The sequence below is a fragment of the Pungitius pungitius genome, chromosome 7 (genome assembly GCF_949316345.1).
Source record: "Pungitius pungitius chromosome 7, fPunPun2.1, whole genome shotgun sequence".
Classification (NCBI taxonomy): domain Eukaryota; kingdom Metazoa; phylum Chordata; class Actinopteri; order Perciformes; family Gasterosteidae; genus Pungitius; species Pungitius pungitius.
Window position 1 is genome coordinate 21,754,109 of NC_084906.1, and position 27,711 is coordinate 21,781,819.

The 27,711-nt window shown below is 48.5% G+C and overlaps 2 protein-coding genes across 5 annotated transcripts in view; both read left to right on the plus strand.

Annotated features, from left to right (window-relative positions):
* The window catches only part of LOC119216328 (importin-13-like), a 17,960-nt gene extending 916 nt beyond the window's left edge, over positions 1-17,044 (plus strand). For 3 of the 4 annotated variants that reach the window (XM_037469048.2, XM_037469049.2, XM_037469050.2), the window contains exons 3-23: positions 2,446-2,571; positions 2,676-3,032; positions 3,187-3,440; positions 5,610-5,750; positions 5,838-5,979; positions 7,340-7,506; positions 7,591-7,711; positions 8,007-8,154; positions 8,228-8,409; positions 8,612-8,638; positions 8,867-9,001; positions 9,568-9,720; positions 9,798-9,878; positions 10,370-10,507; positions 11,459-11,555; positions 13,494-13,546; positions 15,044-15,110; positions 15,184-15,242; positions 15,332-15,421; positions 15,644-15,825; positions 15,900-17,044. In XM_037469048.2, the coding sequence (XP_037324945.2) occupies positions 2,446-2,571; positions 2,676-3,032; positions 3,187-3,440; positions 5,610-5,750; positions 5,838-5,979; positions 7,340-7,506; positions 7,591-7,711; positions 8,007-8,154; positions 8,228-8,409; positions 8,612-8,638; positions 8,867-9,001; positions 9,568-9,720; positions 9,798-9,878; positions 10,370-10,507; positions 11,459-11,555; positions 13,494-13,546; positions 15,044-15,110; positions 15,184-15,242; positions 15,332-15,421; positions 15,644-15,825; positions 15,900-15,996 (2,817 nt within the window). In that variant the 3' untranslated portion in view covers positions 15,997-17,044. Of the gene's footprint in view, positions 1-2,445; positions 2,572-2,675; positions 3,033-3,186; positions 3,441-5,609; positions 5,751-5,837; positions 5,980-7,339; positions 7,507-7,590; positions 7,712-8,006; positions 8,155-8,227; positions 8,410-8,611; positions 8,639-8,866; positions 9,002-9,567; positions 9,721-9,797; positions 9,879-10,369; positions 10,508-11,458; positions 11,556-13,493; positions 13,547-15,043; positions 15,111-15,183; positions 15,243-15,331; positions 15,422-15,643; positions 15,826-15,899 lie in introns of those variants that run through there. The other variant, XR_005120121.2, reaches the window with a different exon arrangement.
* A 71-nt stretch (positions 17,045-17,115) lies between these two features.
* On the plus strand, positions 17,116-27,554 carry pfas (phosphoribosylformylglycinamidine synthase). Its single transcript, XM_037469047.2, has 28 exons — positions 17,116-17,426; positions 18,769-18,888; positions 19,133-19,262; positions 19,333-19,438; positions 19,518-19,716; positions 19,979-20,084; positions 20,208-20,348; positions 20,429-20,553; positions 20,658-20,786; positions 20,861-20,998; positions 21,168-21,296; positions 22,296-22,369; positions 22,453-22,609; positions 22,722-22,783; positions 23,009-23,170; positions 23,540-23,761; positions 23,982-24,212; positions 24,342-24,522; positions 24,602-24,685; positions 25,282-25,437; positions 25,511-25,630; positions 25,708-25,853; positions 25,932-26,139; positions 26,213-26,295; positions 26,385-26,499; positions 26,595-26,750; positions 26,827-26,967; positions 27,118-27,554. Exons 1-28 carry the CDS (start codon positions 17,258-17,260, stop codon positions 27,423-27,425), a joined length of 4,098 nt encoding a protein of 1,365 aa, XP_037324944.2. The 5' UTR covers positions 17,116-17,257; the 3' UTR covers positions 27,426-27,554.
* Positions 27,555-27,711: the final 157 nt, after the last annotated feature.

A 27,711-nucleotide genomic window follows, 5' to 3' on the forward strand; every position in this document is an offset into this window, starting at 1 on the left:
GGGGTGAGAAGGAACAAGTGAGGGAGGAACGGGGTTGATTGGTAGAGGAAGAGGTAGATGGGGGACAGAAGGAGGGAGGGAGGGATGGAGGATCTGGGTAGATAGAGGTGGATGGGGGACAGAAGGAGGGAGGGAGGATCTGGGTAGATAGAGGTGGATGGGGGACAGAAGGAGGGAGGGAGGGATGGAGGATCTGGGTAGATAGAGGTAGATGGGGGACAGAAGGAGGGAGGGAGGATCTGGGTAGATAGAGGTAGATGGGGGACAGAAGGAGGGAGGGAGGATCTGGGTAGATAAAGAGGTGGATGGGGGACAGAAGGAGGGAGGGAGGATCTGGGTAGATAGAGGTGGATGGGGGACAGAAGGAGGGAGGGAGGATCTGGGTAGATAAAGAGGTGGATGGGGGACAGAAGGAGGGAGGGAGGATCTGGGTAGATAGAGGTAGATGGGGGACAGAAGGAGGGAGGGAGGATCTGGGTAGATAGAGGTAGATGGGGGACAGAAGGAGGGAGGGAGGATCTGGGTAGATAAAGAGGTGGATGGGGGACAGAAGGAGGGAGGGAGGGAGGATCTGGGTGGATAAAGAGGTGGATGGGGGACAGAAGGAGGCTGGAGATGCCATCTCCTGAGGAGATTATTATTATATCTGCAGGTGAAGGAAGAGATGTTCTTTTGGGGTAAATTATGTCTCCTCTTAAATTAACATAAACATATTGCTAAATGTATTCCTGTGATCATAAATCATTAGTACCTGATACGCAAACATATAGGTTTACATTTAGCTATTATTATTATTATGATTATTATTATGTTGTCACTTCTAACCAATGGTGAAACGTCTCATCTAAAAACTGTTCTTAGAGTCATTGCTGATAAAAGTATTATTTCCCTTCCTTGTGAGCACTTTGGTAGTAACACACTCTACCTTCTTTCCCGTGGTTAGAACCAGACCAGATCTTTAGCTGTGCTACATTGAGCAGGGGGTGGGTCTGGGTGGTTCCCATGAAGATGGAGATGATGGTTCCTGGCCCGGTAATTCTCTGGGTCCAATAGAACCCTCTTTTGTTCTGTGTGTGAGGAACAAAGAACCTCATTGTGTTGTGAGCGGGTTCCTCTGTGCTGCACTCCCTTTCAGTGATGCCTAGTGCGAAAGTGGTCGGTGGTCGGTTCCTCTGTCAGAACGGCACAAGCCAATCTCAGTTGGGTATTTGGCGGCATGCAAAGTCCATGTAACGTTAAATATCTTCATGACCATGGGTAAATGTTTTTTTCTAACTTTATTGAGGATCTGGCACAGCACAGCCCCCTGCAAGTAGCTCCCCTTAAATAAAGTGATGTATGTCTTAGAAACGAACACTAAGAGATTCTGTATTTGCTTATATAACCGATGTCCAGAGGCATGGCAATGCTAAAGCAATAGAGGGACATATGTTTCCACAGCGCCTGCTAAATAACTTAAACAAATAAAACGAGAACCCATTTTTCAGTGACAGCTAGTGGACGGGCCAACGGTTTGGCTCTGACAGAGGAACCGACCTCGCGACCTCTTTTTGCACTCGGTGCTACTGCCCTCTCATCTAGAATCCAGGCTAGTGGGTGTTGAGGGCTACTGCAGCACCATAAGGAAGCACATCACAGCCCTGGGTCGCACTCTGTCAGGGGTCAGTGTGGAGAGAGAAGAATTGCTTTATCCAAGAACCCTAATTTGTATCTTCCATCATTCAACAACAAAACCTTTCAGTCAGGCCGTAGTCTCATCTTCTGAAAGAGATGAACACGTAATCCCTTCCACATTTACTTTAGTAACTCACGACCTGGCTGCGCCTTCTTATCAAATAGTTGTGTTGTGTCTACGGAGTAGCTCGCAGATCTACTGAGGAGCTTTATTTCAGAGGGTCAAGATGGATCATGATGAATATTACCATCTGGTACTTGACGTGTAACCAGGCTGAGGGTAGGACACACACATCCTTGTGTGTGTGTGTGTTATTGTGGCAGACGGCATGCTGTCCTGAGGGTTGTGAAGACTGCTCCTGTAACCGGGGAGTGGGACCTTCACACCCCGTCATCACTATTGGCAACGTGCTGTTCTTCCTCCTTCCTTGGTGTTGTCAACAACCGGCCGCCCACTCTCTCTCCCAAAGGAGGTAGTTGGCTAGTTAGTGGTGTCTCTGGTTCTCGTAGTGCTGCAGTGTGTAGACACAACGCGTGTGTGTGTGTACTTAAGGAACACCACTCCAGACCCTTGATGGTAATAATACCTGATTGATCTGCTTCATTCAGTATGTGTTATTGACTCTATATTCTAGTGCTCTGTGGAGCCAATTATTTGTAACCCCCCCATCCCACCCTATGAGAGCAGCTTCTGTCTTCGTGGCTGCTCTTGGCTTGGTGCTGGTGCTCCTGGTTTGAACCGTCACAGACTTGTTCTCTCTTCTTCTACAGGCGCTCCACCAGCTGTACTACGACCCCAACATAGACAACAAGAACCTGGCCCAGAAGTGGCTCATGCAGGCTCAGGTGTCCCCTCAGGCCTGGCAGTTCTGCTGGGCCCTACTGAGCCCAGAGAAGGTGCAGTGTGCACACACACACACACACACACACACAGAGTTACAAATATCAAAAATAAATTGCACAGTGATAATTGATCTGAGCACATGGATCTCCTCTGACAGGTGCCAGAGATCCAGTACTTTGGAGCCAACGCGCTTCACACAAAGATCTCCCGCTACTGGTCCGACATCCCCTCAGACCAGTACGAGTCTCTGAAGACCCAGCTCTTCTCCCAGATCGCCTGCTTCTCCACCGGCTCCAAGATGGTTCTCACCCGGCTCTGCGTGGCTCTGGCCTCTCTGGCCCTCAACACCATGCCGGAGGCCTGGCCCGGCGCCGTGGCCGAAATGGTGCGCGTGTTCCAGGAGGAGGGGGGAGGGGTGGACGGGCGGGCCCGCTGCCTGGCGCTGCTGGAGCTGCTCACCGTCCTGCCCGAGGAGTTCCAGACCAGCCGCCTGCCGCAGTACAGGAAAGGACAGGTAGCTTGTGATGGCTGTCCGTGTAGGTCAATGGATGTCGACTGGAGGTCCAATATGATCTTCATTTTCTGATTATCTACCTAGAAACGTCCTGTAGTTGTATTCCCTCACAGAGGACGTAGACCTGAGCTTGCTCCTCACTGTTCTTCCCCAGGTGCGGGGGGCCCTGGGCCTGGAGTGGGGGGCCGTGAGTCCCCTGCTACAGCAGCTGCTGCGGCGGGCCGACAGCCCGGGGGCGGTGAAGGCCCGTGTCCTGCGCTGCCTCTCCTCCTGGGTGCTGCTGGACGTTCCTCTCAACGAGAGCGAAGACTTGGTGCACGACACCTTCAGCGCTCTGACCGACCCTGAGCTCTTCGACGCGGCCGTGGAGGCCATCGTCAACGCCATCTCACAGCCCGACTCCCAAAGGTGGGCCCCCACCTGTCACACAAAGGGATGATGCCACTGAATTCACTAACAGAAACTGCTTATTTGATGCAAATTGTACTTTCTTGTTACTTGTTCTTCTGAGTTTGTATCTCTATGTGGAAATGCACTTATTGGATAAAAGCTAAATGACATGTGATGTAATGTAATGAGGGAGAGGAATCAGACTGGGTGGGCACTGATGGGGGAAGGAAGAAAGAGGATGGGGGGGAGGGAGGGAGGGTGGGTAAAGGCCAAGCTAACGGCCAGGGGGGAGGAGAGCTGCATTTCTCAGTTGACTGGTGTTCCTATGGTTACAGAGCTGGGTTGATTTAGACATGGCGGGCACCCATTGCCCCTCCCCAATAGAGGAGGTCCACACGGCAACCTTTGCAAACGTACATCACATGAAGTAGATGGTTGGTTTAGTTAATTCGTGGGAGAACAATGATGACTAAGAGGGACGAGAGAGCGAGTGATGCTTGAAATTGGTCTCAATGTTCGTTCCTGGAAGCCGTCACGTGAGGAGTAGTCTGACCAATCGGAGGACACGTCACAGCGGCTGAAAAGAAGTCCCTTGCTGGGAGAGATGACTGGTTTCAACCCTTCAAACTCTAGCACTATAACAAGTGCTGGGCTCGGGATGAAGTGCATGGTTTGCTGTGATGACCAACTCACAGCGTGCGTGTTGAGGCCTACGCTCTCATCTGTGGTGCTTCTAGAGACGTGGGTTTGTGGACGGTCGTCCCACAGGCTGCATCCAGCGTGCTCCGTGGAGTCTCGCTGTGTGACGCTTTAAGTGCTGCTTCAGACGTCTGGTTGAGATTTAAACAACAAACTGCTCACGTCCTCCCGCCGCCATGAACACATCCCCATGGTCCTCTGCAACCTCCACTGGCTCCTGGTCAAATACACGCTACACTACAAAATATGACTCATCACCTACAAAGCCCTAAACAACCTGGCCCCCAAATAGCTCTCAGACCTCCTCCCCCTCCTCAGGTCCACCAATGCTAACACCCTGAAGACCATCATATTTTTCAAGGTTTTCTGTCTTTTTCTGTACGTATTCCCTTACTTAGATTTACATTGTAAAGCGTCTGTGGCTACCAAGAAAAGCACTATAAAAAACTATTATTATTATTATTATTAAAAGGTGAAGTACTGTTCTCCATTTCCTCGGTTAATGTGAGCAGCCGAGTTAAGCACCTCCCAAAAGAAAGAACTGCTGTTCACGCAGGATAAAATCATTGTCGGCATAATGCTACGTTAGCACATTTCATATATATATATATATATACATACACACACACACGCATGTACATAGAGGAGGACATGACGGATTCCAGTAGAAACACCTTTTGTCTTGGTGATCTTTTCTTTGTGCTCCTCTGAACCTCCTCCTCCTCCTTGTTCTCACCATCTGCTTAAATACATTACAGTCAACATTTGGGGTAATGCTATTGGTCCAGCTGCCTCCTGTTGCCATGCAACCCATTTCCCCTCAGAGAGAGAGAGAGAGAGATCACTGATTTGTGTTTTAGCTGTATCATATCCTAGTGTCAAATAATGATCATAATGTAATACTGTTTTCATGTTAATATGATATTGCTGAAATGATTGTGATGATGATGATGCAACGATGATGTCAGTGTTTTGAAGAGCGGAAGGGCAAACTACTTTTCACCCGCACTATGAGATAAAGCAAGTTTTCTATTGTCCTCTGGTAGAAGGAGGTTTTTAGGGTCAGAGGTCAGATTGACTGATATTGCTGAATAACAGAAAGGGAATTATCCACAAGTCATTCCAATGTGACGTCAAAAACGAGATAATCAGTGAAAGCATGGAGACGTAAAAAGGTAAACAAAGAGGACGACACATGTGTGTGGATGAAGAAAGAAAGATCCCACTTTGTTTTATGAGGAAAGAGCCTGAAAACGTTCAAATGGGGGAGTGAAATTGTAAAGGATCTTTTTCGACGTTGTCTCTGACCCTTCATGTTTACACAATTTAATGAGTCACTTTGTGGGTTAAATGAATATCATGCTGTAGGCTAATAGTATTGTAAGCATCATGTTAACCCTACGCGTTACTCCTTCACATTCATGTTCTCAACATGTCTTCCATCCAGACTCCCAACTGTGTCTCCTTATGTGTCTCCTCCCGGCTCAGATATGTGAACACCTTGCTGAAGATGGTTCCTCGGGTGCTGGCCCTCCAGGAGCAGCTGAGGGAGGCGGTGCAGACTGGAGACATGGAGACCTGTCATGGTATCTGCCGTATCGCTGTGACTCTGGGAGAGAACCACTCCAGGTGTGTGGGGGGGGGGGTCTTCCACTACGTAATGATAGGTTCTAGCCCTGGAACAAGTGGGTCTCATGTGACTGTGTCTCCCTGCAGGACTCTGCTGGAGCAGGTGGACCACTGGCAGAGCTTCCTGGCCTTAGTCAACATGATCATGTTCTGTACCGGGGTCCCGGGCCACTACCCGGTCAACGAGACCACCAGCTCCCTCACGCTCACCTTCTGGTACACGCTGCAGGTGAGGAGGCTTTCCACCTATATACATTAGAACCTTCTGACCTTATAGTTCAGGGGTCTTTAACTACCATTTGTAGAAGCAAAGGTCCGGAAGATGATAATGTGACTACTTGTTGTGATTAAAAAGAGGAATAGAGTTCATATCAACATCTGCATGTGATCAACACACGACTAACATACCAGGAAGCTACAGCCAACGCTTTGTGTCTTTGTTTACTCACGATGCTTCTGACACGACCAACGCAAACGTCCTGCTCCTTTATTGTTTCCACTGTGAAGCTGCTTCTCCCAACAAAAGAGACCTTAACGTCCTTCAATCGGTGCAATACAGTATTTTAGTTTTCCTTCAGCTGCACTGAGCAGCTCAGTCAAAGTCTCCACCTGTCACGTTCTTCGTTGCTTAGTAACAAACGTACGGTGGTAACACCATCTTCTCAAGATGTGACCTGGTTGAAGTGCGCTTGTCTCACAGTCAAAGCGTGAGGCTTCAGAACCCTGCAAGGATTTTATTATTCAGATGTGTTTGAGAAGACTTCTGTAACGGACTGTTCATCCATCCAGGTCCACACGAACATCTCAGCTGGCCGAGCATTACGTTTGGTAACGTGGTCTATGAAGCACATAGAAAGTGGGGCTTCATGTCGTTGAATAAAAGACTCCGCGACACAAGAGCATGAAAACTAAGTAGAGTGCTGCTACATTTTAAATCATTTTGACGAGGTCAACTTACCTCCACGTCGCTCCTAACAGTCAAAACTCATTCAGCAGCATAAGCCCAGAGCAGAACCTTTTCATCCGAGACCAAAACTTTTAGTTTTGAGACCAAAAACAATAGTTTCATAAACGAAACTAACAAATAATTCTTTCTCAGTTTATATATTTTTACTTACAAACTTCATTTTTGCTTGCAATGCAAGAAATTTGCTCTCGAAACATGTTTTTTGGTTTGCATAATAAAGACACAAATGTACCTTCATAGATTTTCCCCTTTTCTGCTTCACATTTCGACAGTCTCAGAAAATTATAAATAATAAATACAAACACATTTTAACAATTGAACGGTTTAATCACTTTTTTTGGTAAGTGGGAGAGTTGGGATCTAGTTTTAAACCTGTACCTGAATGCATCAGTCTCTGTTTAGCTGCTGGTCCAGGTCCGGATGGGACGGCTTCTGGTCTGGGTTGGGACCGTGGTCCACTACATAGTGACCTCTGGTCTAGTTTATAACCATTTGACCTTCTAGTTTATAACCTTCTAACCATGGTGTCTGCTCATGTTATCATTGTGAGCCAAAGCACATTTTATGTTCCTCACCAAATCCTGTGTCCTCCACGTCTTTCCTCCCCTCACTTTGTCCTCAGGATGAGATCATGTCGTTTGAGTCAGATAAGCAGGCGGTGTATCTGCAGGTCTACAGGCCCGTCTACTTCCAGCTAGTGGATGTTCTGCTCCATAAAGCCCAGTTCCCCTCGGACCAGGAGTACGAGTCCTGGTCCTCGGATGAGAAGGAGCAGTTCAGGATCTACAGGTTTTTGGCTTTGTACACTTCTCAGTGCTTCATAGAGTCTCTCTGTATGAGTGTTGCTCCAACATGGGCCTGTGTGTCGTGCAGGGTGGACATCTCCGACACACTGATGTACGTGTACGAGATGCTGGGAGCCGAGCTGCTGAGTAACCTCTACGAGAAGCTGGGGAGGCTGCTGACTAACACGGAGCAGCCCACCTCATGGCAGGTGGGTGAGACACTACCTGAGTGATGAGTCAGAGCTCATAAAGGAGCTGGTTCTAGCCTGCCTACCCTCACAAAGGCGTACGTGAACTTTAATTATATTCTAGCCTCAAGTCATCATCAAGTCATCTTAAGAGAAAACATTGACAGGAACAGGAACAATAAAAGATCAAATAAACACAAAATGACCGTGAACACAGATGAGATAAAGATTTAACAGGCATCAAACCGTCTCTTCCACCTGGAGGATTGGATTTGGTGTTGTGATACGTTCATGTTAGATGTTCCTCCTCCTCCAGCACACCGAGGCTCTTCTCTACGGCTTCCAGTCCATCGCAGAGACCATCGACGTCAACTACTCCGACGTCATCCCCGGCCTCATCGGACTCATCCCCAGGATCAGCATCAACAACGTGCAGCTGGCCGACACGGTGATGTTCACCATAGGTGAGGTCCCACCCCGGATCAGCTGGTGTACTCGGTGGCGTCGCCGCTATCTCAACTGCTTCCCTCCCTCAAGGCGCTCTGGCCGAGTGGCTGGCCGACCACCCGGTGATGCTCAGCAGCGTCCTTCCCCTGGTGCTGCAGGCGCTCGGAAACCCCGACCTGTCCGTGTCTTCTGTCTCCACCCTCAAGAAGATCTGCAGGGAGTGTAAATCCGACCTCCCGCCCTACGCCACCAACATCGTGGCTGTGTCTCAGGTACGAGGGCTGGATACGTTGTTTTGTTAAGCCTCATCAAAATATATGACCTTTATTATGGTTTATGTTCCTTATACTTCTTTGTGCTCTGCAGACTTCTGTGTTCCTGCTTTCCATAAATAATGTTTCTCTATTTGACATTGCTGGTATTATTTTGGTTTCAAAGTAATAATAAAAGTAATAGTTCCTCTTTTCTCTCCAGGAGGTTCTCATTAAGCAGATCCACAAGGTCAGTGTGTGTTCTCTCACATTCACGTCATGCTGCAGGGACTCAGGGGACATTTGGATGAGAAGCTCAGCAAGAGAAATGCGTAACATGATGTCTCAACATAATTGTGACTGTGTACTAAAAAGTTTCCCTTTAGAAGTCTCTGCTCTATTGTGTGACTGGATGACTACAACCAACACACTTTGATACATACATTTGACGCTCTGATTGGTTGGACTTTCTCTGCAGACGAGTCAGTGCATGTGGCTGATGCAGGCGCTCGGCTTCCTGCTCTCTGCTCTCCCCGTGGAAGACATCCTGAGAAATCTCCACTCCCTCATCACCCCTTACATCCAGCAGCTGGAGAAGCTAGCAGACGAGACGGTGCGTGCACGCACACACACACGCACACACACACGCACACACACACACACGCACACAGAGGCAGAACTGGACTCTGGCCAATAGGAACAGAACGCTTGTTTCTGTCACTGCAGTAGAACATTTCTCCACGGGACCAGATTGGTTTTGACCCAACGGGCGAGTAAGTCACATAAAAACACACACACACACACACACACACACTACAGCACTTTCAGTCAGTCATGCTGTTTGATTTGCAAACAGAGCATTTCTTCCCTGTTCTATTGGGCTCCAGAGGCTGGCTGGTAAACATGTGCAGCAGGTGTTCTCTATAAATACACAGTTTGATGTTAACTAGATGTCAGGTTCTCTCTCTGTGTCTCCACTTTCTCCCTGATCAATGTTTGTGATGGATTACATAAGACTAGTAAATAAGTTCTGTGTCTCCAGACCATCAGGTACCTCTAGTGGGGAGAACTGTACATTACATCAGACTAGTAGATCAGGACCATCAGGACCCTGGACTAGTGGGAAGAATAGGGTCAAATTCCCCAATGACATAATCAGCTCTTTCTTTCCTCTTTTAGCCGAATCCCTCCAATAAGTTAGCGATCATCCACATCCTGGGTTTGCTGTCCAACCTCTTTACGACGCTTGACATCAGCAAGCAGGACGACGAGTCAGCAGACGGCTCGGCGCCACCCGTGAAAGCAGCCCCGCCTCCACCTGGACCCAACCCAGTCAGTCCCCCACTCACATCCATGGATGATAGATACTGGCCGTGCAGTGCGTGACGCTAATGCTCCGTGTTCTCCAGGTGGTGGTGGTGCTGCAGCAGGTGTTCGCTCTCATTCAGACCGTCCTCAGCAAGTGGCTCAACGACTCTCAGGTGGTAGAGGTGAGTTGTGGTGGTGTCTTTATCTGGCATCATGTCTACCGAGCCAAAAACCCAAAAGCAACTACGCCATTTGTTATGGTTCTTGTACGTCAAACACGTCATGCTTGAGTGAAGAAGGATGAGCTTCCTTATTATTCTTTCGTCACTATGAAATGGTCTCTCCTACATACAAACAGTCTAATCACAATACATTCAATAATGACAGCTTCTTACACTAAACATACTATGGCATAATCATAACATCGTACATCATCCTATTTCCTATGTTTAACCCATCTTATAAGTCAAAATCAATCCATTGCCATGCAGGACCTTCCTATCGGTACAACTACGACATCTTTGTGCTCAAACTTGATCCTCACACAGAAATGGACTCCCTCAAAACCATTCTAAGGGGATAAAATAAAGAAACGTTATATACGCTATAAATTCTAGCGCTGGGTGTTCTTTTCTACTTGAGCTCCTAACATGACCTCCTGTCCTCCCTGCAGGCAGTGTGCGCCATCTTTGAGAAGTCAGTGAAGACTCTGCTCCACGACTTTGCTCCCATGGTGTCTCAGCTCAGTGAGATGCTGGGACAGATGTACAGTACCATCCCCCAGGCCCCAGCACTGGACCTCACGCGACAGGTACTCCCTTCGTTAGCCTATGGAGGCACATGTACTGTATGTGTTGTGCACATTGCACATGACATCACACATCTACACAGGAATCTGGGTTCTGCAGGACATTAGATGAATGATGGATGGACAGATACAGATACATGGATGATACATTACATTTTATCCAAAGCGACTTACATTGCATTATACTGTATATTTGCCTGGGGAGCAATCAGGGGTCAGGTGTCTTCACCGTGTCACATGGTGCAGCATGTGACCACTAACCACTAACTGATGCACCAATGGATGATAGATAATTAATCGCACATTTTGAAATTCATTCATCTCTATTAATGGCGATTGTTGTTGTTACAATGTTGTTCATAATGAATGTTTTTTTTCTTCTAAATCTTAAATATAATGAGTAATCACTTTAGAAAGCGTGTATTTTAGACACCATTGTTCATAACAACGTCCCCACAGCGGGACGATTTCAAACCACGTCTTTAAGGGACACTGTCCTCTGCAGACTGTGCTGTGCAGGGTAACGTTAGCCCAGCAGCTAGCTTAGCCTAGCAGCTAGCTTAGCCCAGCAGCTAGCTTAGTCTAGCGGTGCTTGAAGTGGTCCGTTTGCCCCTCACCCCCCTTCTGTTGACACGTGGAGTAACTCCTCTTCTGATGCAGAAAGCTTCTCCATCTCGAGGTCACTGACTGCAGCTAAAGGTCGTTTTGTTTCAGCCGTAAACAAATGACTGTTAACTATGTTAAAATATTTTGTTGCATTAATTTGGCCACATTAATCGCACAGATCAATGCGTTTATGTTGACAGCCCTAATAGTAAATGGATTCTACATGGATGGTTGGATAATACATGTATGATGGATGGGTGGATGATGCATGGATTACATATTATAAGACCTCCTGTAGTCCCCATGTGTCCCCATGTATGTGACCTCAGTGGGCTTCTGATGTTTCAGATGGTTCATATCTTTGCCAGTCAGACGGATCACTTCCCTCCCATCAAAGCTCTGTTTGAGCTGGTTACCTCGGTAACGCTGTCCATCTTCCAGCAAGGTAGGAGGTCCAGTGGGGGGGCGACTGTCAATACTGTTGTGTGTGTTCAAACCATCAGATTTCATTTCAGAGGATTGAAAACCAGAGAAGTGGAATTCTAGTATATTATAAGTCCACTGATATATTCCAGAGATGGACCTTTGCATTTGCTTTTACTTTGGAAGCATTAATTGAATTCTAGAGTGAATTGGAACGTTTTTGGTGACTGGTCAGAATACTAATGCTACAGCCACACATGTAATACAATACCAATAAATAATAGTGCCCGCCTGATCTTAGAATCTAGATGTAGAATATATATGTGCAGTACCGGTCCAAAGGGTCCGGGATGAGGAAGTCCTTGAAGGCTGAGGGAGAACCTTCCAGGTGACTCCTTCATGGAGCTGGCTGAAGGAAGAGGGTCAAAGCGTTCTGCTTTGTTTATGTGTTCCTTCAGAGAATATAAAATAAATAAAGACAAACCATTGAATGAGAAGGTGGGTCTAAACTTTTGACTGGTACGGTGTATATTTATATGTATAAATACAGATATGTTGTGTGTATACCTGTGAAATATCATTCATTCAATGTAAAAAGGGAAACTCTATTATATACATTCATTACACACATGGTGATATAGTTTATAGTTCTAGTAAGCTTTCTGCTTACAGCTAAACCCCAAAGTAGGTTGTCCACTCATTCCTTGATGTCCAAATGAAAGTTTCTCTTATGTGAAAAGAGGACTTTGGACCCCTATTAATGGTCCAGTCTGTTTTGTCCTTAGCCCAGGTGAGAGGCTTCTGACGTAGTCTCAGGTTCAGGTGTGGCTGGACACCAGGAAGGGGACACTTGTGTCCTTGATCCGTCCTTGTGCTCTAATGGGGGGTTTCATTCACTTTAAGCCACAACCATCAACACCCTGTGTGCAATGAATCTATATCATATGAGCTTTTGCATTGAATTACTGCAATAAATTCACCTTTCGATGATATTATAATTCATTGAGGTACACTGAGGTGTGTGTGTGTGTGTGTGTGTCATCAGTCATTGACTGTAGATCCCTGATCATTTTCTCAGTTTGTTTCTGTGTTTTTTAGCCAGTTCTTTGTGTATTTCTTGTTTTTGAATCCTTTCATTTGTGTTTGCTGCTTCACTTGGTTTAACTTTGACTTTACGTGCTGAGCTGTGACACAGTACGAGATGAATATGAATGAGATGATGTCATTTTGGATGCTCCGCCCCCTTTGTGTTGTCCCTTCTTTCCTCTTCTGTCCTGCTTCCACTGGGTCATTAAAGGATTGCTCTCCTGTCAGGTGTAAGCTCGGAGAACACTGACTACTGCCCCCAGTGGTCTCTGGGGGGGGGGGTGTAAGTGTGTGTGTTTGGGGGGGGGGGACCTGACACGTCATTACAACCAAACCTTAAGCCGGCTACAGGGAATCTTCAGTGTGATTCATGGGTTCAAATTGATTGACGCCCCAAGGCTCAGCCTGTGGTGTGATGATGACGGCAGCCAGACGTCTTCACCCCCCCCCCCCCCCACACACACACACACACACCGTAACAGAGGGGCCTCCAGGGGGGTAGGGGTTTATTCAGGTTGCCCCCCCAGGGGATGCCTCCTGGGTTCCCACTTTTCTTCCTTTAGGTTTGTTCTTTTGCTCTCGTTACTTGTTTCTTTATGTCCCCCCCCCCCCTCAGCAGACCATGTCTTTGTCTTCTGCCTATTTTCTGTTTTTGGTCGGTCTGTTCTACCAAGACTCAGCCAAAGCTTCATATGCCCCCCCCTCCCCGACCCCCCCTCCCCCCTTCGTTCCTTACTCACGTGTGAATTATTTCAATGAAATATTTTTGAGTTTGCTTTTATTTCCACATGACTGTTGAATCTATTCAGTTGCTGTTTGTATATTATTCTTATTCTCTTATGATTTCTTAAGTTTCATCTTTATTATATTTTAGGACCCAGGGATCATCCTGATATTGTTGATTCATTTATGCAACTCCAAGCTCAGGTGTGTTTTTGGTTTCTTATTTCATTCACTTTGGGTTTCTCTCTCTCTTTTTGTAATTCCTCCCTGTTTCTCCTCCTCTTCCTCCTCCTCCTCCTCTTCCTCTCTGTTCTTCAAACGGCCCTGAACTTAGCATCATACGGCGAGGAATGAAACGTGGGGGGAACTTTTGAGAAAAGACAACAGTCACCTCGCCACTACAGGCATCACTTTCACTTTATGAAAGGTGTGGCCAGTGGGGGCGTGGCCAGTGGGGGCGTGGCTATCAGCACATTTCCTCTTTTTCAGGACTCTTTAAAGGATTTAGACAAGTTTATTCGTTTATATTAGTTATAAAAGGTTAAACGCCAATAGTGGCGGCAGGGGGCCTCGTGGGGGCGTTTTTCAGGGCACGTAAGTGGCTTTTAGACGAGGTAACATTTTACAACGACCTACTTAGTAACGTAACGGCGTTGACCTGGGAACGGCTTCGTGGTTACTATTAGCATGGTGGTTAGTTTATGCCATTCGATGTCAGCGGCGGACTGACTAGAGGCGCCATGGTTAATGTCGTCTTGATTAATGCCATCGGGGGTGGTTGGCGGGGGCGTGGTTAGTTGTGTGGGGCGTGGTTAGCGACGTGGGGCGTGGTTAGCCGGTTAACCAGGTGACTAGTTGATGTCTGAGCTCATTCCAGCACAGAGCTAATCAAAGCAAAAATAAATGAATATTTAACTAATATTAATCGCTGCAGCGATGAGCCTCTGGTTCACCTTTAGCTCTATTTTTATCGCTTTCACTTTATATCAATATTTCCCCTTTTTCAGGGCACGTTAGCAGCTTTTAAACAAGGTGTTTGACCTTTATATTGACCTACTTACCTACCTACTACAGCAACGTGGGTAGGGGCATGACAAAAGACATTGGGGGCGTGGTTCGCGGGGGCGTGGTTAGCGGGGGCGCGGCCCCAGGTGACTGGTTGATCTCAGAGCTCGTCCTCTCAAGTCATTCCAGCCCAGAGCCAATCAAAGCAAAAATGAATTAATATTTAACTCATATTAATCAGTCCAGACAAACTGACTGATGGCTCCTGTTTTTATATTTTTGTCTTCATTCTTCCTTTAGTTTTCTATCTTTGGATAGATCTGACCTTCATCTCTCTCCTTCTCTCCATCCTGAACGAGTTCATTATTACAAGATGATTATTTCTCTTTAACTGCTCATGTTTAGTATCACACACTTCTGTTGCATATTAAATCCAGTGAACCAAAAGCTAGTTATTTCCAAATCAGTTTGATGAGAGTAAAACCATCACAGCCTTTTAGTTTGACTTAGGTTCCCAATAATTTGAAGTCTTGATTTTTTTAGTGAATTTGTGTGTGTTTGTATCCATGTGTGATGGAGTCCTAAATCTGAGCGCCTCCTAGAGGCTCCACAGTGTTAGAGCAGCTAGCTGTGTAGCTCAGTGAGGGGCAGAGCTAACAGGGGCTAATGTTTCTATCTGCCCCCCCCCCCTCCCAGGCCCTCAAACGCAAGCCCGACCTGTTCCTGTCTGAAGGGCTGGACGTGAAAGCAGTGTTCCACTGTGGTAAGTTCTCTCTCACACACACACACACACACACAGTCTCCTGTTCCTTTATTGACTGTTTTTCCTCTTCTAGGAGTTCTGTCACTCAAATTTCCTGAAGCTCCGACAGTCAAGTCAACGTGTTTGTTCTTTGTGAGCGTGCACACACACACACACACACACACCATGCATGAGTGCGTACGTGAGGCGTCCTTTGTCTTGACCTTGTGTCTCTGCCTCAGACGGAGCTGCTGCCCCACTGCTCAGATGTTCCTCCTCTGGCCCGGGTGGTGCAGCAGGACGGTAAACTGCTGATGCAAGCCGTGCTGGAGGTGAGGATCACTGAGGGCTCCTCCATCAGCGGTGGTGTTTGTTATAGACTGAAGCTGCAGAGATGATGGCATGGTCCACATTTTAAAGAAACAAACCTTCTCTGACCTTTGACCTCCTCCCATTGATGCATACCTGCTTATTCTGATGACAGTCTGATTTGACTCTGTCCTCGTTGTCAGTGCGTTTCCAATAAGCTGCATTACAGCGTGTTGTGTTCTCAGGGCATTGGGGGCGGGGCCTCTCGCAGCCTGATGGACCAGTTTGCTGAGGTGCTCTTCTCCCTGAACAAGCACTGCTTCTCTCTGCTCGCCATGTGGCTCAAAGAAGCCCTGCAGCCTCCCGGCTTCCCGTCCTCGCGGGTCACCGCCGAGCAGAAAGACAACTTCTCTCACCAGATACTCCGGTCCGTCCCTCGCTCACGGCACACATCTCTGCTCTGGTTGTCTGTGTGTGACCTTTGACCCTTCTGTCCCGCAGAGAGCGAGTGAACAAAAGGAGGGTGAAGGACATAGTGAAGGAGTTCACGCTGCTGTGCAGAGGTCTCCACGGGACAGAGTATGCCGCCGAATACTGAACCTCCACCTTTGAACTGTCGGCCAATCGTGACCTCTGCCCTCAGCGCCGTCCAGCTGGACGCCACAACAACAGCCCAGTGCTCACAAGACATCCTGGAATGATTGTAGTGATGAGGACAAGAGGAGGAGCCCCTCCCTGTCTTCTGATTCCATTGGACGAGCTTCTGTCTCCTTCTAGATCTTCCCGTGGTCCTCTAGGTTGTTTCCTGGTGATTAGCATCCAAATGAAATGTGGTATCGTACGTAGCTACTTGACATTATCAGATCAAATGAGATATATAAATGTATAAGTATGTAGATGGCTGAGTCCTACTGCTGCTAAAGGAGGAGAGAAGGAGAACATTAGCAACACTTCACTTTACTCCCAAACCCGCTGATCTTTGCCAAATTGTCATGAAATGTTCTGTGAATTGGTCCTTGCCTTTTTGGGGGTTTTGAGTAGAAGTGAAGATGACTCACATGGACCTCATGTACATTCAGACCAACCCGTCATGCTGGAGGCTCCTGTGACGTAAAGCAGGACGGGGGGGGGGCACTAGAAGCAAGCTGAGAAGAGCACTGAGTGTTCAGAGGGATCAGGAGGACGGCTTAGTCACTGTAATCGTGCAGAAATATTAATCAAGTTGTGCATATTAACAGTTATTGCTGAACACGTGTATGTGTGTGTTAGAGAGAGCGCACGTGCTCGTGCACAGATGTATCTTTCCACTTGTTCAGTGCACTTATATTGGACCTACAGTACACATCATCACTTCCCCCTCTTCATTCAGACTGATAATCATTGATCCGGCGATCGCTCAGATCGTCCAATCGGCTCTCAGCTTTGGAACCAGAAGGCGTGACCCGCTTCCTCTCAGTCGGATCCTTCTGTCTTCTCCGAGGTGCCTGCAGACATGTAGCATGTATGTGTTTTGTGTTGGGGGGGCTGACATGGACCTGATTCAGACCGAATCAGCTTCGTTGACTTAGTCACAGCTTAAAGGGGGGGGTACATTGTTTTGTTTTTTGTACCTTGGCTTTAATTTATTAAATATATCTAAGACTCCAGTAAGACAACAGACCTCTTCTCTGTTGTCTCTAGAACGTTTGAGTGATTTTTAATTCCGTATTCTATGAAGTAGAAGGTGTAATGATTGACTTTACAGCTTCCCTCATATGATGCCAGATGATTTCATGTGATCATTTCAGAGATTTGATGAAGTAAAAAGATTTAGTCCAGGATTCGTTTCTCAACCAATCACTGAGCTGTATCGGCTGCGCATGCGCACAGCGCGTAGCGGCTCCCACGTGCCTGCAGCGTCCTTTCCGTCTGCAAACCCCGCCAGTGCACCCAGTAAGCACAGTGAGCCCAGTAAGGAGAAGCCTCGCCACCACTGCTACAGGACTTTCAGCGTCTTCATCCCGAACCCAAACTCCGAAGCTGCCTCACGTGAGTCAAGCTAGCTAGCTTCATGCTAGCGGTGCTAGCGGTTAGCCTCGTAGCTTAAACAACAAGCTGCAGAAGTTAGTGAGGACGGAGAGGAACCTCGAGGTGATATTTAGTACATTTATATCAGCGTTGTGCTTCTATCTTCATCGTGTGGAACTAGCTCAGGCAGGTGTGTTCTGTGGCTACGTCATTTAATGACGCTCAACATGTGAGATACTGCAATACCCGTATGTACATTTATGCAACTACTGGGCACACTTATTAATACAATTTTAAGAAGTGACATACATTAAAATGATTATGGATCAGCAGTTAATTAGATAATTATAAGGTAATTAACTAACTAATAAAAGCGATAGTAAGAGTATTTTCCTGTAGTAATACTGAAGTAAAGCCTGTAGTGTGGAACAGGCCTTTAGACTGATGTGATGAATTAACTCGATAACTCGATAACTGGGAGCTCCTGAGCCTCATGTGACCTGCAGCGTGCTCACGTGGTGCAGTACATTACACGTCTTAATGAATGAAACATGACACGAACAGTTATTTCTATGCAGGACTCTTGTTTGTTGTTATCTTGTTGTTTGTTGTACAGTCACAGGCCGAGGTATCTGTAAAACACAATAAAAACACATAGTCATTTACAACCATAAGGAAACAAACTCAGAAGAACAAGAAACAAGAAAGTACAATTTCATCAAATAAGCCGATTTCCAACTCGTTACAGATCAGAGTCAGAAGTCCAGTTTAAGGTCCACAGTGTGTTAGTGCGTTAGTGGAGGTTTAGTCTGAAGATGTGAAGGCTGACATCAATCAGAGGGGCGATCACAGTAAAACCTGATTGATTAGTCTCCGGGACCTGAACTAATCATCTTTTCATCAATCATCTGTATTGATTCAGAATGATCAGGAATCAGGAACCGTTTATTGCCATTATATGTTAGACATACATGGAAATTGACTTGGCGGTTTGTGCCTGATGGAAGACAGTATAATAAAGACAGCGTATACTAAAAGTATAATAAAATATAAGCTATGGCTTAGTACGCTAAGGCTAAAGATATGGGTTATTAAGTAAGAAGAGATAAAGATAAAATTAGAAATAAAGATAAAGTGCACCAGCTAAACAGAAAGTGACAAAGTGTATATAAAAGGGAGTGAGAGTCAGTCAGGGGGGGCGTGTGGTGGGAGGTCTTAGTCCTGATGGACCTCAACCTGCTGGATGGAAGGGGCACAAACAGTTCATGTCCAGGATCAATGACATCATTCCATGGTTGTTCATATAACTGGAGGTCTGTGTTTTACTGTATTTACCCCCCCCCCCTCCCCCCCTTTCCATCAGTCATGGCTGTAGTCAGGTTCTACAGTAATGAAGCGGTGAACCAGCGGATGCAGAGAGCCGCTAAGCTCCACCCGAACCTGTCAATCACCACGGAGCAGTGCTACAATGTTGAGCTGTCAGGTGAGTGATGATGATGATGATGATGATGATGATGATGCTCCATCACAAGGACCATTTCTCAAATACCTAAGACGGCAACATTGGACTTGCTCAAGGGAACGGACCAGGGTTTCAGTTATTTCAGTGTTCTTAGTTTTCTAATCATCAGTTTACTGCCCCAGTAACTCTGTTTAGCGTCGTGTCGCTATGAATTGTGGGTAGTCCCACATGTGTAGACACAGACTGGATGTTCTCCTCTCTGCAGAGCCAATCAGCACCGAGCAGACGGAGGTTCTGCTCTGGTTGTTCCGCCCCCCTTTTCAGGCCGAACCGCTGTCACTCAAACCCAAGCTCAGGGAGGGAGCCGAGGAGAAGCTAGTGGAGATCGGACCGAGGTGTGTATTCATGTGTGTGTGTGTGTGTGTGTGTGTGTGTACACATATAAGGATTTGTTTCTGTCTTCAGGTTAAATTTCTCCACCAGCTGGTCTACAAACACAGTCTCCATCTGTCAGAGCATCGGGATCAATATGGTCACCCGAGTGGAGCTGTCAATCAGGGTTCTGATCAAGGTACACACACACACACAGGTACACACAGACACACACACACACACACACACAGACCCCCCTCATGCGTCTCTCCTCTCAGCCAATGAATGGACAGACCCTGAAGCATCTGGAAGAAGATGTGAGCACCCTGATTGGTCGTCTCCATGACAACATGACTCAATGCATCTATGAACATCCCATAACCTCATTCGCCGTGGCAACGGAGCCACAGCCGGTGTGGGAGGTGGACGTCCTGCAGAGGGGTCGAGCTGCTCTGGAGGAGGTCAACGAGAACCTTGGTGATTAACTATTGATGAGCTATTGATGAGCTGGAGGCTGGAGTGAGTCAGCTGATGGAGGTCATGTGACGCCTGATGACATCAGTGAGGTCACAGGACACAAGTGGTGTTGCTTGTTATCTGATTATGAGACCATGTTTCTTCATAATGCTCAATAACTGATTTACTTCTTTCTCACTAAGGCTCCAAATACAATCATGAAAATATTAGAAAAAACTAATACACAAACGTGTTGTTGTGTCCTGTTGTTGTTGTTGTTCAGGTCTGGCCTTTGACTCCTGGGATCTGGATTTCTACACATCGATGTTTCAGAGGATTAAAAGGAACCCGACTAGTGTGGAATGTTTCGACCTGGCTCAGTCCAACAGGTGGGGGGCGCTTTGTTTACTCCCATGTTTGTTTACCCCTGTTGTTGTTGACAGTGAGCACAGCCGTCACTGGTTCTTTCAGATTGGTTTGTTTACCCCTGTTGTTGTTGTTGTTGTTGACAGTGAGCACAGCCGGCACTGGTTCTTTCGAGGTCGAATGCAGATCAACGGTCTTCATCAGGATGAAACTCTCTTCAGTCTCATCATGAAAACTCAGAACCAAAGCAACAACAACAACGTCATCAAGTTCTGTGACAACAGCAGGTGTGTGTGTGTGTGTGTGTGTGTGTGTGTGTGTGTGTGTGTGTGTGTGTGTGTGTACTGACTCAATGTGGTGTCTCCAGTGGAATCAGGGGGGTGGAGCTCCAGTGTCTTTACCCCAGGGACCCGTCCTGTTCCAGCTCTTATGAGACGAGGACGTCTCTGAGACACGTCATCTTCACAGCGGAGACGCACAACTTCCCGACAGGTCCAGACACACAAAAGAATCTGATGTTTAGTCGAAACATGTCGAGTTGTTTGATGCTCTGATCAATGATCAATAATCACGTAATGGAACCGTTTGACCCGAAGGCGTCGCCCCCTTCAGCGGCGCCACCACGGGGACGGGGGGGCGTATCAGAGACGTGCAGAGCGCTGGGCGGGGGGGCCACGTCATCGCCGGCACGGCGGGCTACTGCTTCGGGAACCTGCACATTCCAGGTGAGGAGCAGCAGCCACTGTGAGGAGGTTATTGATGAGGCCGCCGCTTATTGATGACGAGTTGTGCTCTGCAGGGTACAGCCTCCCCTGGGAGGGGGAGGGGGAGGGGTGGGAGTACCCCCCCAGCTTCGCCCCCCCGCTGCAGGTGGCCCTGGAAGCCAGCGACGGAGCCTCGGACTATGGGAACAAGTTTGGAGAACCCGTCCTGTCGGGTTGGTGGGAGGCAAACTGCCACATTCTATTCTGTATTGATCCGTTTGCACCACAGCTGCTTGTGTCTAATAGAATATTTGTATTATTGATCACCTATTGGTTTCTTGTACGTGTCATAAAAGCAGCAGGTGCTTGTTGGTCGATGCTGAGTGGTTCCGTCTCTTCTAGGGTTCGCTCGTTCCTTCGGCATGCGGCTGAAGGACGGAGAACGTAGAGAGTGGATCAAACCCATCATGTTCAGCGGGGGCCTTGGATCCATCGAGGACGCTCACGTCAAGAAGCAAGAGGCAGAAATGGGTACGTCTGCGTATACAAAGATACACACACATTAGGGCTGTCGGTCCATTAAAGTTTATCTTCTACAGACTTAGTAAAGTCAAGTAATGAGTAATCACTTGAGAAAGCGTGTATTTTAGACTTGCTGCCCCCATGTGATCATGTTGGAGGAGGAACATGTTGAACTAGCGACTCTTCACTTTGCTTTCATCTCTCCATCATTTAACAACAACAATGTCCCCACATTTAGCAGGACGTTTTCTAACCACTGTCTTTAAGGGACACAGTGGTGTCCTCTGCAGACTGAGTAACGTTAGATGGAAGTAGCCTAGCCGCTAGTTTAGCCTAGCAGTGAGTTTAGCCTAGCAGCTAGCTTAGCCTAGCAGAGAGTTTAGCCTAGCAGCTAGCTTAGCCTAGCAGAGAGTTTAGCCTAGCAGCTAGCTTAGCCTAGCAGAGAGTTTAGCCTAGCAGCTAGCTTAGCCTAGCAGAGAGTTTAGCCTAGCAGCTAGCTTAGCCTAGCAGAGAGTTTAGCCTAGCAGCTAGCTTAGCCTAGCAGAGAGTTTAGCCTAGCAGCTAGCTTAGCCTAGCAGAGAGTTTAGCCTAGCCGCTAGCTTAGCCTAGCAGAGAGTTTAGCCTAGCAGCTAGCTTAGCCTAGCAGAGAGTTTAGCCTAGCCGCTAGCTTAGCCTAGCAGAGAGTTTAGCCTAGCCGCTAGCTGAGCCTAGCGGTGCTTTAAGTGGTTCGTCCCCCTTCTGTTTGACACGTGGAGGAATCAATTGTTTGTTTTTACGTCCAGTGCTAAAAGCTCTCCGTCTAACAGAGCGCCATTAAAATATTTCATCGCATTAATCTCTGCCACAATAATTTCATAGATTAACGTGTTGATTTGGACAGCCCTAATATTTATATTTATATATATATTATATTTAATATCACATTATATAATATTTATATATATATATATATATATATTTATATAAATAAATGTCGATCAGTGAATCACGCTCTCCCTCGTCCACCAGGAATGGAGGTGGTGAAGATCGGTGGTCCCGTGTACAGGATCGGTGTCGGAGGGGGAGCGGCCTCGTCCGTGCAGGTACGTCACGGCGATTCTCTCATGCATTCATTCATTCATTCATTCATACGCGTAGATGCATGCTAATGGCCTCCTGGTTACAGGTCCAGGGCGACAACAGCAGCGACAGGGACACGGGGGCCGTGCAGAGAGGAGACCCCGAGATGGAGCAGAAGATGAACCGAGCTCTCCGAGCGTGTCTGGAGAGAAGCGGCGGGAACCCGATCTGCAGCATCCACGACCAGGGAGCCGGGGGGAACGGTACCCAACATCTGCTGCCCTGTCCAGATGTGGACACTTGTTAACATGTGATCTCCTCTTCAGGTAATCATTGGACTCAGAGACACACGTTAACATCTCCTGTCACCTGCAGGCAACGTGCTGAAGGAGCTCAGCGATCCGGCAGGAGCCCGAATCTACTGCAGCAGGTTCAAGGTGACGAGCTCCTCTCTCATTCCAACGGGGGGGCGTCACATGACTCCACATCTCCACTAAACCAAAAAGACCTCCGTCTGATTTACACTCTAGAGGAGGGAAAACGAATGTTTCAAATCCACAACTTGTTCATTATCCGTCAAAAGCAGCAGATGTGAAGAAGAGTCACAGGAGGTGCTATTTATGCTCATGAATATTTTACCTTCTGTTGTCTCTGCTCTACAGAAAGGTGACCCCACCCTCAGTGTGCTGGAGCTGTGGGGGGCGGAGTATCAGGAGAGCAACGCCCTGCTGCTCCGCCCGGCCGACCGGGACTTCCTGGAGACGGTGTGTCGGAGGGAGAAGTGTCCTGTGGACTTTGTGGGAAACATCACCGGAGACGGCAAGGCAGGTTCCAGCCGGAGAGAAATATATAGATATTATATATCTATATATATATAGATATTATATATCTATATATTTCTCTATACACACACACATTCATGTCGATCTAGCTGATCATCAACCAACTTCTGGTGCGAGGCGACACACGTTTCCAATGCTGCTTGTCGGTTGCATAGCAACAGGCAGCCATTCACTTACTATTGATAATGTCGCTGGAAACGTGTTCTACAAGCAGCGAGGGTTTGAAACGACACCTTTGAACTTCAATAATAAGTTATATAATTAATAGTAGTAGTTGTAATAGTACAGTTGTATAATCTTAATCGCTGCTGTTATTCCTGTAATCCATGAAGGATTATCTTGAATTCTCAGATTGTGCTGGTGGATGAGGGGGCGGCGGAGGGAGGACGTGCCCCCGTAGACTTGCAGCTGGACTGGGTCCTGGGGAAGATGCCCCAGAAAGAGTTTCAGATGGAGCGCGTGACCTCTGACCTTCTGCCTCTGGCTCTTCCTGGAGGGCTGAAGGTCAGAGAGGCTCTGGACCGAGTTCTGCGTCTACCTGCTGTGGCTTCCAAGCGCTACCTGACCAACAAGGTGACCCCCACCTCTGGGATGTGTGTCATTAGCACATGTCTGCTAACCCTAGCTATGTTTAGTTTGGAATCGCCCTAAATGGAGAGATCTTCGTCGGCCCGCGCTGCATGATGGACACGCGGGGGTCGGTCTGATGTGTCCTCTGAGTCGCTGCCAGAGAGACGCGTGAACGATGCAGCCGTTGAATTGAGACATGTGTCCCCCCCCCGCCCCCCCTCAGGTGGACCGGTCCGTGACAGGGCTGGTTGCTCAGCAACAGTGTGTGGGCCCCCTCCACACCCCCCTGGCGGACGTGGCCGTGGTCGCTCTGTCTCCGTTTGGTCGGCAGGGGGCGGCGACCGCCATCGGTGAGCAGCCAATCAAAGGCCTCCTGAATCCCGCTGCGGGGGCCCGGATGGCCGTTGGAGAGGCCCTCACCAACCTGGTGTTTGCCAAAGTCACCGCCCTCAAGGTCAGAGGTCACCTATGGTTATGACGTAGGAATCACACACATGTGAACCTAGATGCCAGCTGGTAATCTCCCCACATGTGAGATCCAGGGCGTGACCCCCCCCCCCCCCCCTCTGTCCCTGTGTTCCAGGACGTGAAGTGCAGTGGTAACTGGATGTGGGCGGCCAAGCTGCCTGGGGAGGGGGCCGCTCTGTGGGACGCCTGTGGGGCCATGTGTGAGGTCATGGGTCAGCTGGGCGTGGCCATCGATGGAGGCAAAGACTCTCTGAGCATGGCGGCTCGTGTGGGGGAGGAGACGGTCAAAGCTCCAGGTGCTGCCATTATTCACTTGAATACTGTGTGTGTTTGTGTGTTTGTTTGTTTTAAGTCGAGCCCCCTGCTGTGTCTCAGGTGCTCTGGTGATCTCTGCGTACGCTGTCTGCTCTGACATCACGGCCACGGTGACCCCTGACCTGGAGGATCCAGACGGGAAAGGTATGTCACACCTGTAGAACCTACTCTCACAAAATGAAATGGGGCTATTATTAAGATTTATTTCAATTTCATTTAAAATCCCCATCCATTTGAAACATAGTTTTAACATGGACACACTAATAGTAACAAGTACGAATGAAACGTATGTAAAAATACTAATAAACCCAATGTGAATACATATCAAATAGTTAAGTCAGTTTTAATGTTTTAAATGAGTACCTGGGATGTTAGCTAATGAACTTACGTTAGCTAAAGTTAGCCGGTGTGCTAACTGAACAGAACGGTTTGCAATGTTGGGCTTATTAGATTTGACAGTTAATACATGAATAATAGTAGCACACTATGAATTGCATTCATAAAACTGTTCTATGCAGTAATAAGAGGACGTGATTTCAGTCTGATGTCTCTTCTCTTTGAACAATTCCATTTCCCCAAATGATTATTTAAACCAATCTCATCTCTTTGATCTCATTGAATCATGCTTTATTCAAACCATGTTCATATTTTAATTGTTTTAAAAATGAACAGATTCATGCTGACTCAAAGCAGTTTGAATACAATAAACTCTGCCCCCCCCCCCCCCCCCCTGTCTGCAGGCGCGCTGCTCTGGGTTCCCATCAGCCTGGGCCTCCATCGTCTGGGGGGCTCGGCTCTGGCTCAGGTCTTTAGCCAGCTTGGGGACTGTTGTCCCGATATGGACCGGCCTGAGGTTCTGGTCTCCTGCTTCAACGTGACCCAGGAGCTGGTTCAGGGTGAGCTGGTTCACAACCTTCTCGTCTGCTGGTGGGTGGAAGCTGGACTTGATTCTGAGTCGTCTTCCTTCAGATCGCTTGCTGACTGCCGGACATGACGTCAGCGATGGAGGCCTCATTTCCTGTTTGCTGGAGATGGCGTTCGCAGGGAACCGTGGGATTGATGTGGAGCTCCACTCAGACGGAGCTGGAGGTCCGTGAAGACTTGTCTCTGATCACGTCTGTCTCTTGTCTCTCTGATCACGTCTCTTGTCTCTGATCCCGTCCCAGTCATGGAGCTGCTGTTCAGCGAGGAGCTCGGTCTGGTCCTGGAGGTTTCTCTACTCCACGTAGAAGCGGTGTGTCGGCGATACGAAGACGCCGGCGTGCAGTGTCTCCACGTGGGGAGGACTCGTGGCTTTGGACCGGAGTCTGAGGTGAGAGGAGAACCTCGTGAGCGGGTCTCCGGTCTCCTCTTGTCCGGGCTCACCTTCTTTCTCTGGCTGGTGTTGCAGGTCAGAGTTCGCGTGGACGACCTCGAGGTTCTGAGGGAAAAGCTGCCGAGCCTCCGAGCATCATGGGAGGACACCAGCTTCCAGCTGGAGCGCCTCCAGACCAACGAGATCTGTGTGAGACAGGAGGAGGGGGGCCTGGCTACCAGGACGCAGCCCTACTTCCACCTGACCTTTGACCCCTGCAAAACACCCAGCCTCAGCCAGCTGAGTAAGACGAGACCAATGAGTCATTGATGCCTGTCAATCATCTGCTGCATGATGCCATGTGACCTCTGCTTCAGGGCCTCGGGTGGCTGTGGTGAGGGAGGAGGGCAGTAACGGGGACCGCGAGATGTGTGCGTCTCTCTACATGGGGGGCTTTGAGGTGACTATATCATCCTGTGGGCTGAAGACCAGCCGCTGCTGTGACTAACCCCCCCCCCCCCCCCCCCCCCCCCCCCTTGTGTTGCTGAGGTCTGGGACGTGAACATGCAGGACCTGTGCTCCGGCTCCACGACGCTGGACTCCTTCAGGGCCGTGGTGTTCGTTGGTGGATTCAGTTACGCAGACGTCCTGGGATCAGCTAAAGGCAGATAACCCCCCCCCCCCCCACACACACACACACACACACACACACAGAGCCCTCTGACACACCCGCTAACCCCCCCCCCCCCCCTCCTGCAGGCTGGGCTGCTACTATTGCCTACAACCCAAAGGCCAAGGCGGCGTTTGATCGGTTCCGTCAGCGAGGCGACACTCTGAGTCTGGGGGTCTGTAACGGCTGCCAGCTGCTGGCCCTGCTCGGCTGGGTGGGGGGGGGCCAGGACCAGGATGGAGCGGGTGAGATGAAGACCTTCTCTTTGCATCGCCTACCCGGGAACAAAGGAACATGTTGACCTGTGTTCTGGTTCCCCAGAGTCCGACGTGGTGCTGACTCACAACCAGTCGGGTCGGTTCGAGTCCCGCTTCGTCAGCGTCGGGATCCAGAAGTCTCCGTCCCTGTGGCTCAGCGGCATGGAGGGCTCGGCCCTGGGGGTCTGGGTCGCACATGGAGAAGGTGACCATGGCCTTACTGAGACCTCATTAAGTACATTAGGAGACCATCTGCCTCCTCATAGCTGCACTGTGACCTTTGACCCTGAAATGATCTAGTATGGGTAATATTGACACCCCCCCCCCCCCCCCCACCAACCTCTTTCCTCCACAGGTCTGATGCAGTTCCGTAGCTCTCTAGTTCAGGACCGGATTGTTTCTGGTGGTCTCGCCCCACTCCGTTACCTTGACGACCAGGGTCTGCCCACCGAGGACTACCCCCTGAACCCCAACGGGTCCCCGCGGGGGGTGGCGGGGCTCTGCTCTGGGGACGGGAGGCATCTGGCCCTGATGCCCCACCCCGAGCGCTGCACCCTTGGCTGGCAGTGGCCCTGGGCCCCCCCGGCCCTGCGGCCCTCCCTTACACCGTCTCCATGGTTACGCATGTTCCAGAACGCGGCGGCCTGGTGCAGCACTGAATGAATGATGTCATACTTCACCAATCTTCACTTTGTCTTTTTTTACAAAAGTCTCATTAATATGCATTTTACTAATAAATACATCATTCTACAGTGTGTGTGATTTAAGTAAAGGAATATTCTACATGTTTCATTGACTTTGTAGTTTCACAGTTCCCTCGTGGCGGCTGCAGCTTCCTGTGTGAGTAGTGAGGGCTCCACCCGCTGCAGAGGGGTGGGGGCACCGACACCACAAACCTCAACTAGATCTCCTTCTATTGGTTCTTCAACATGGCCTGCAGATATATTCA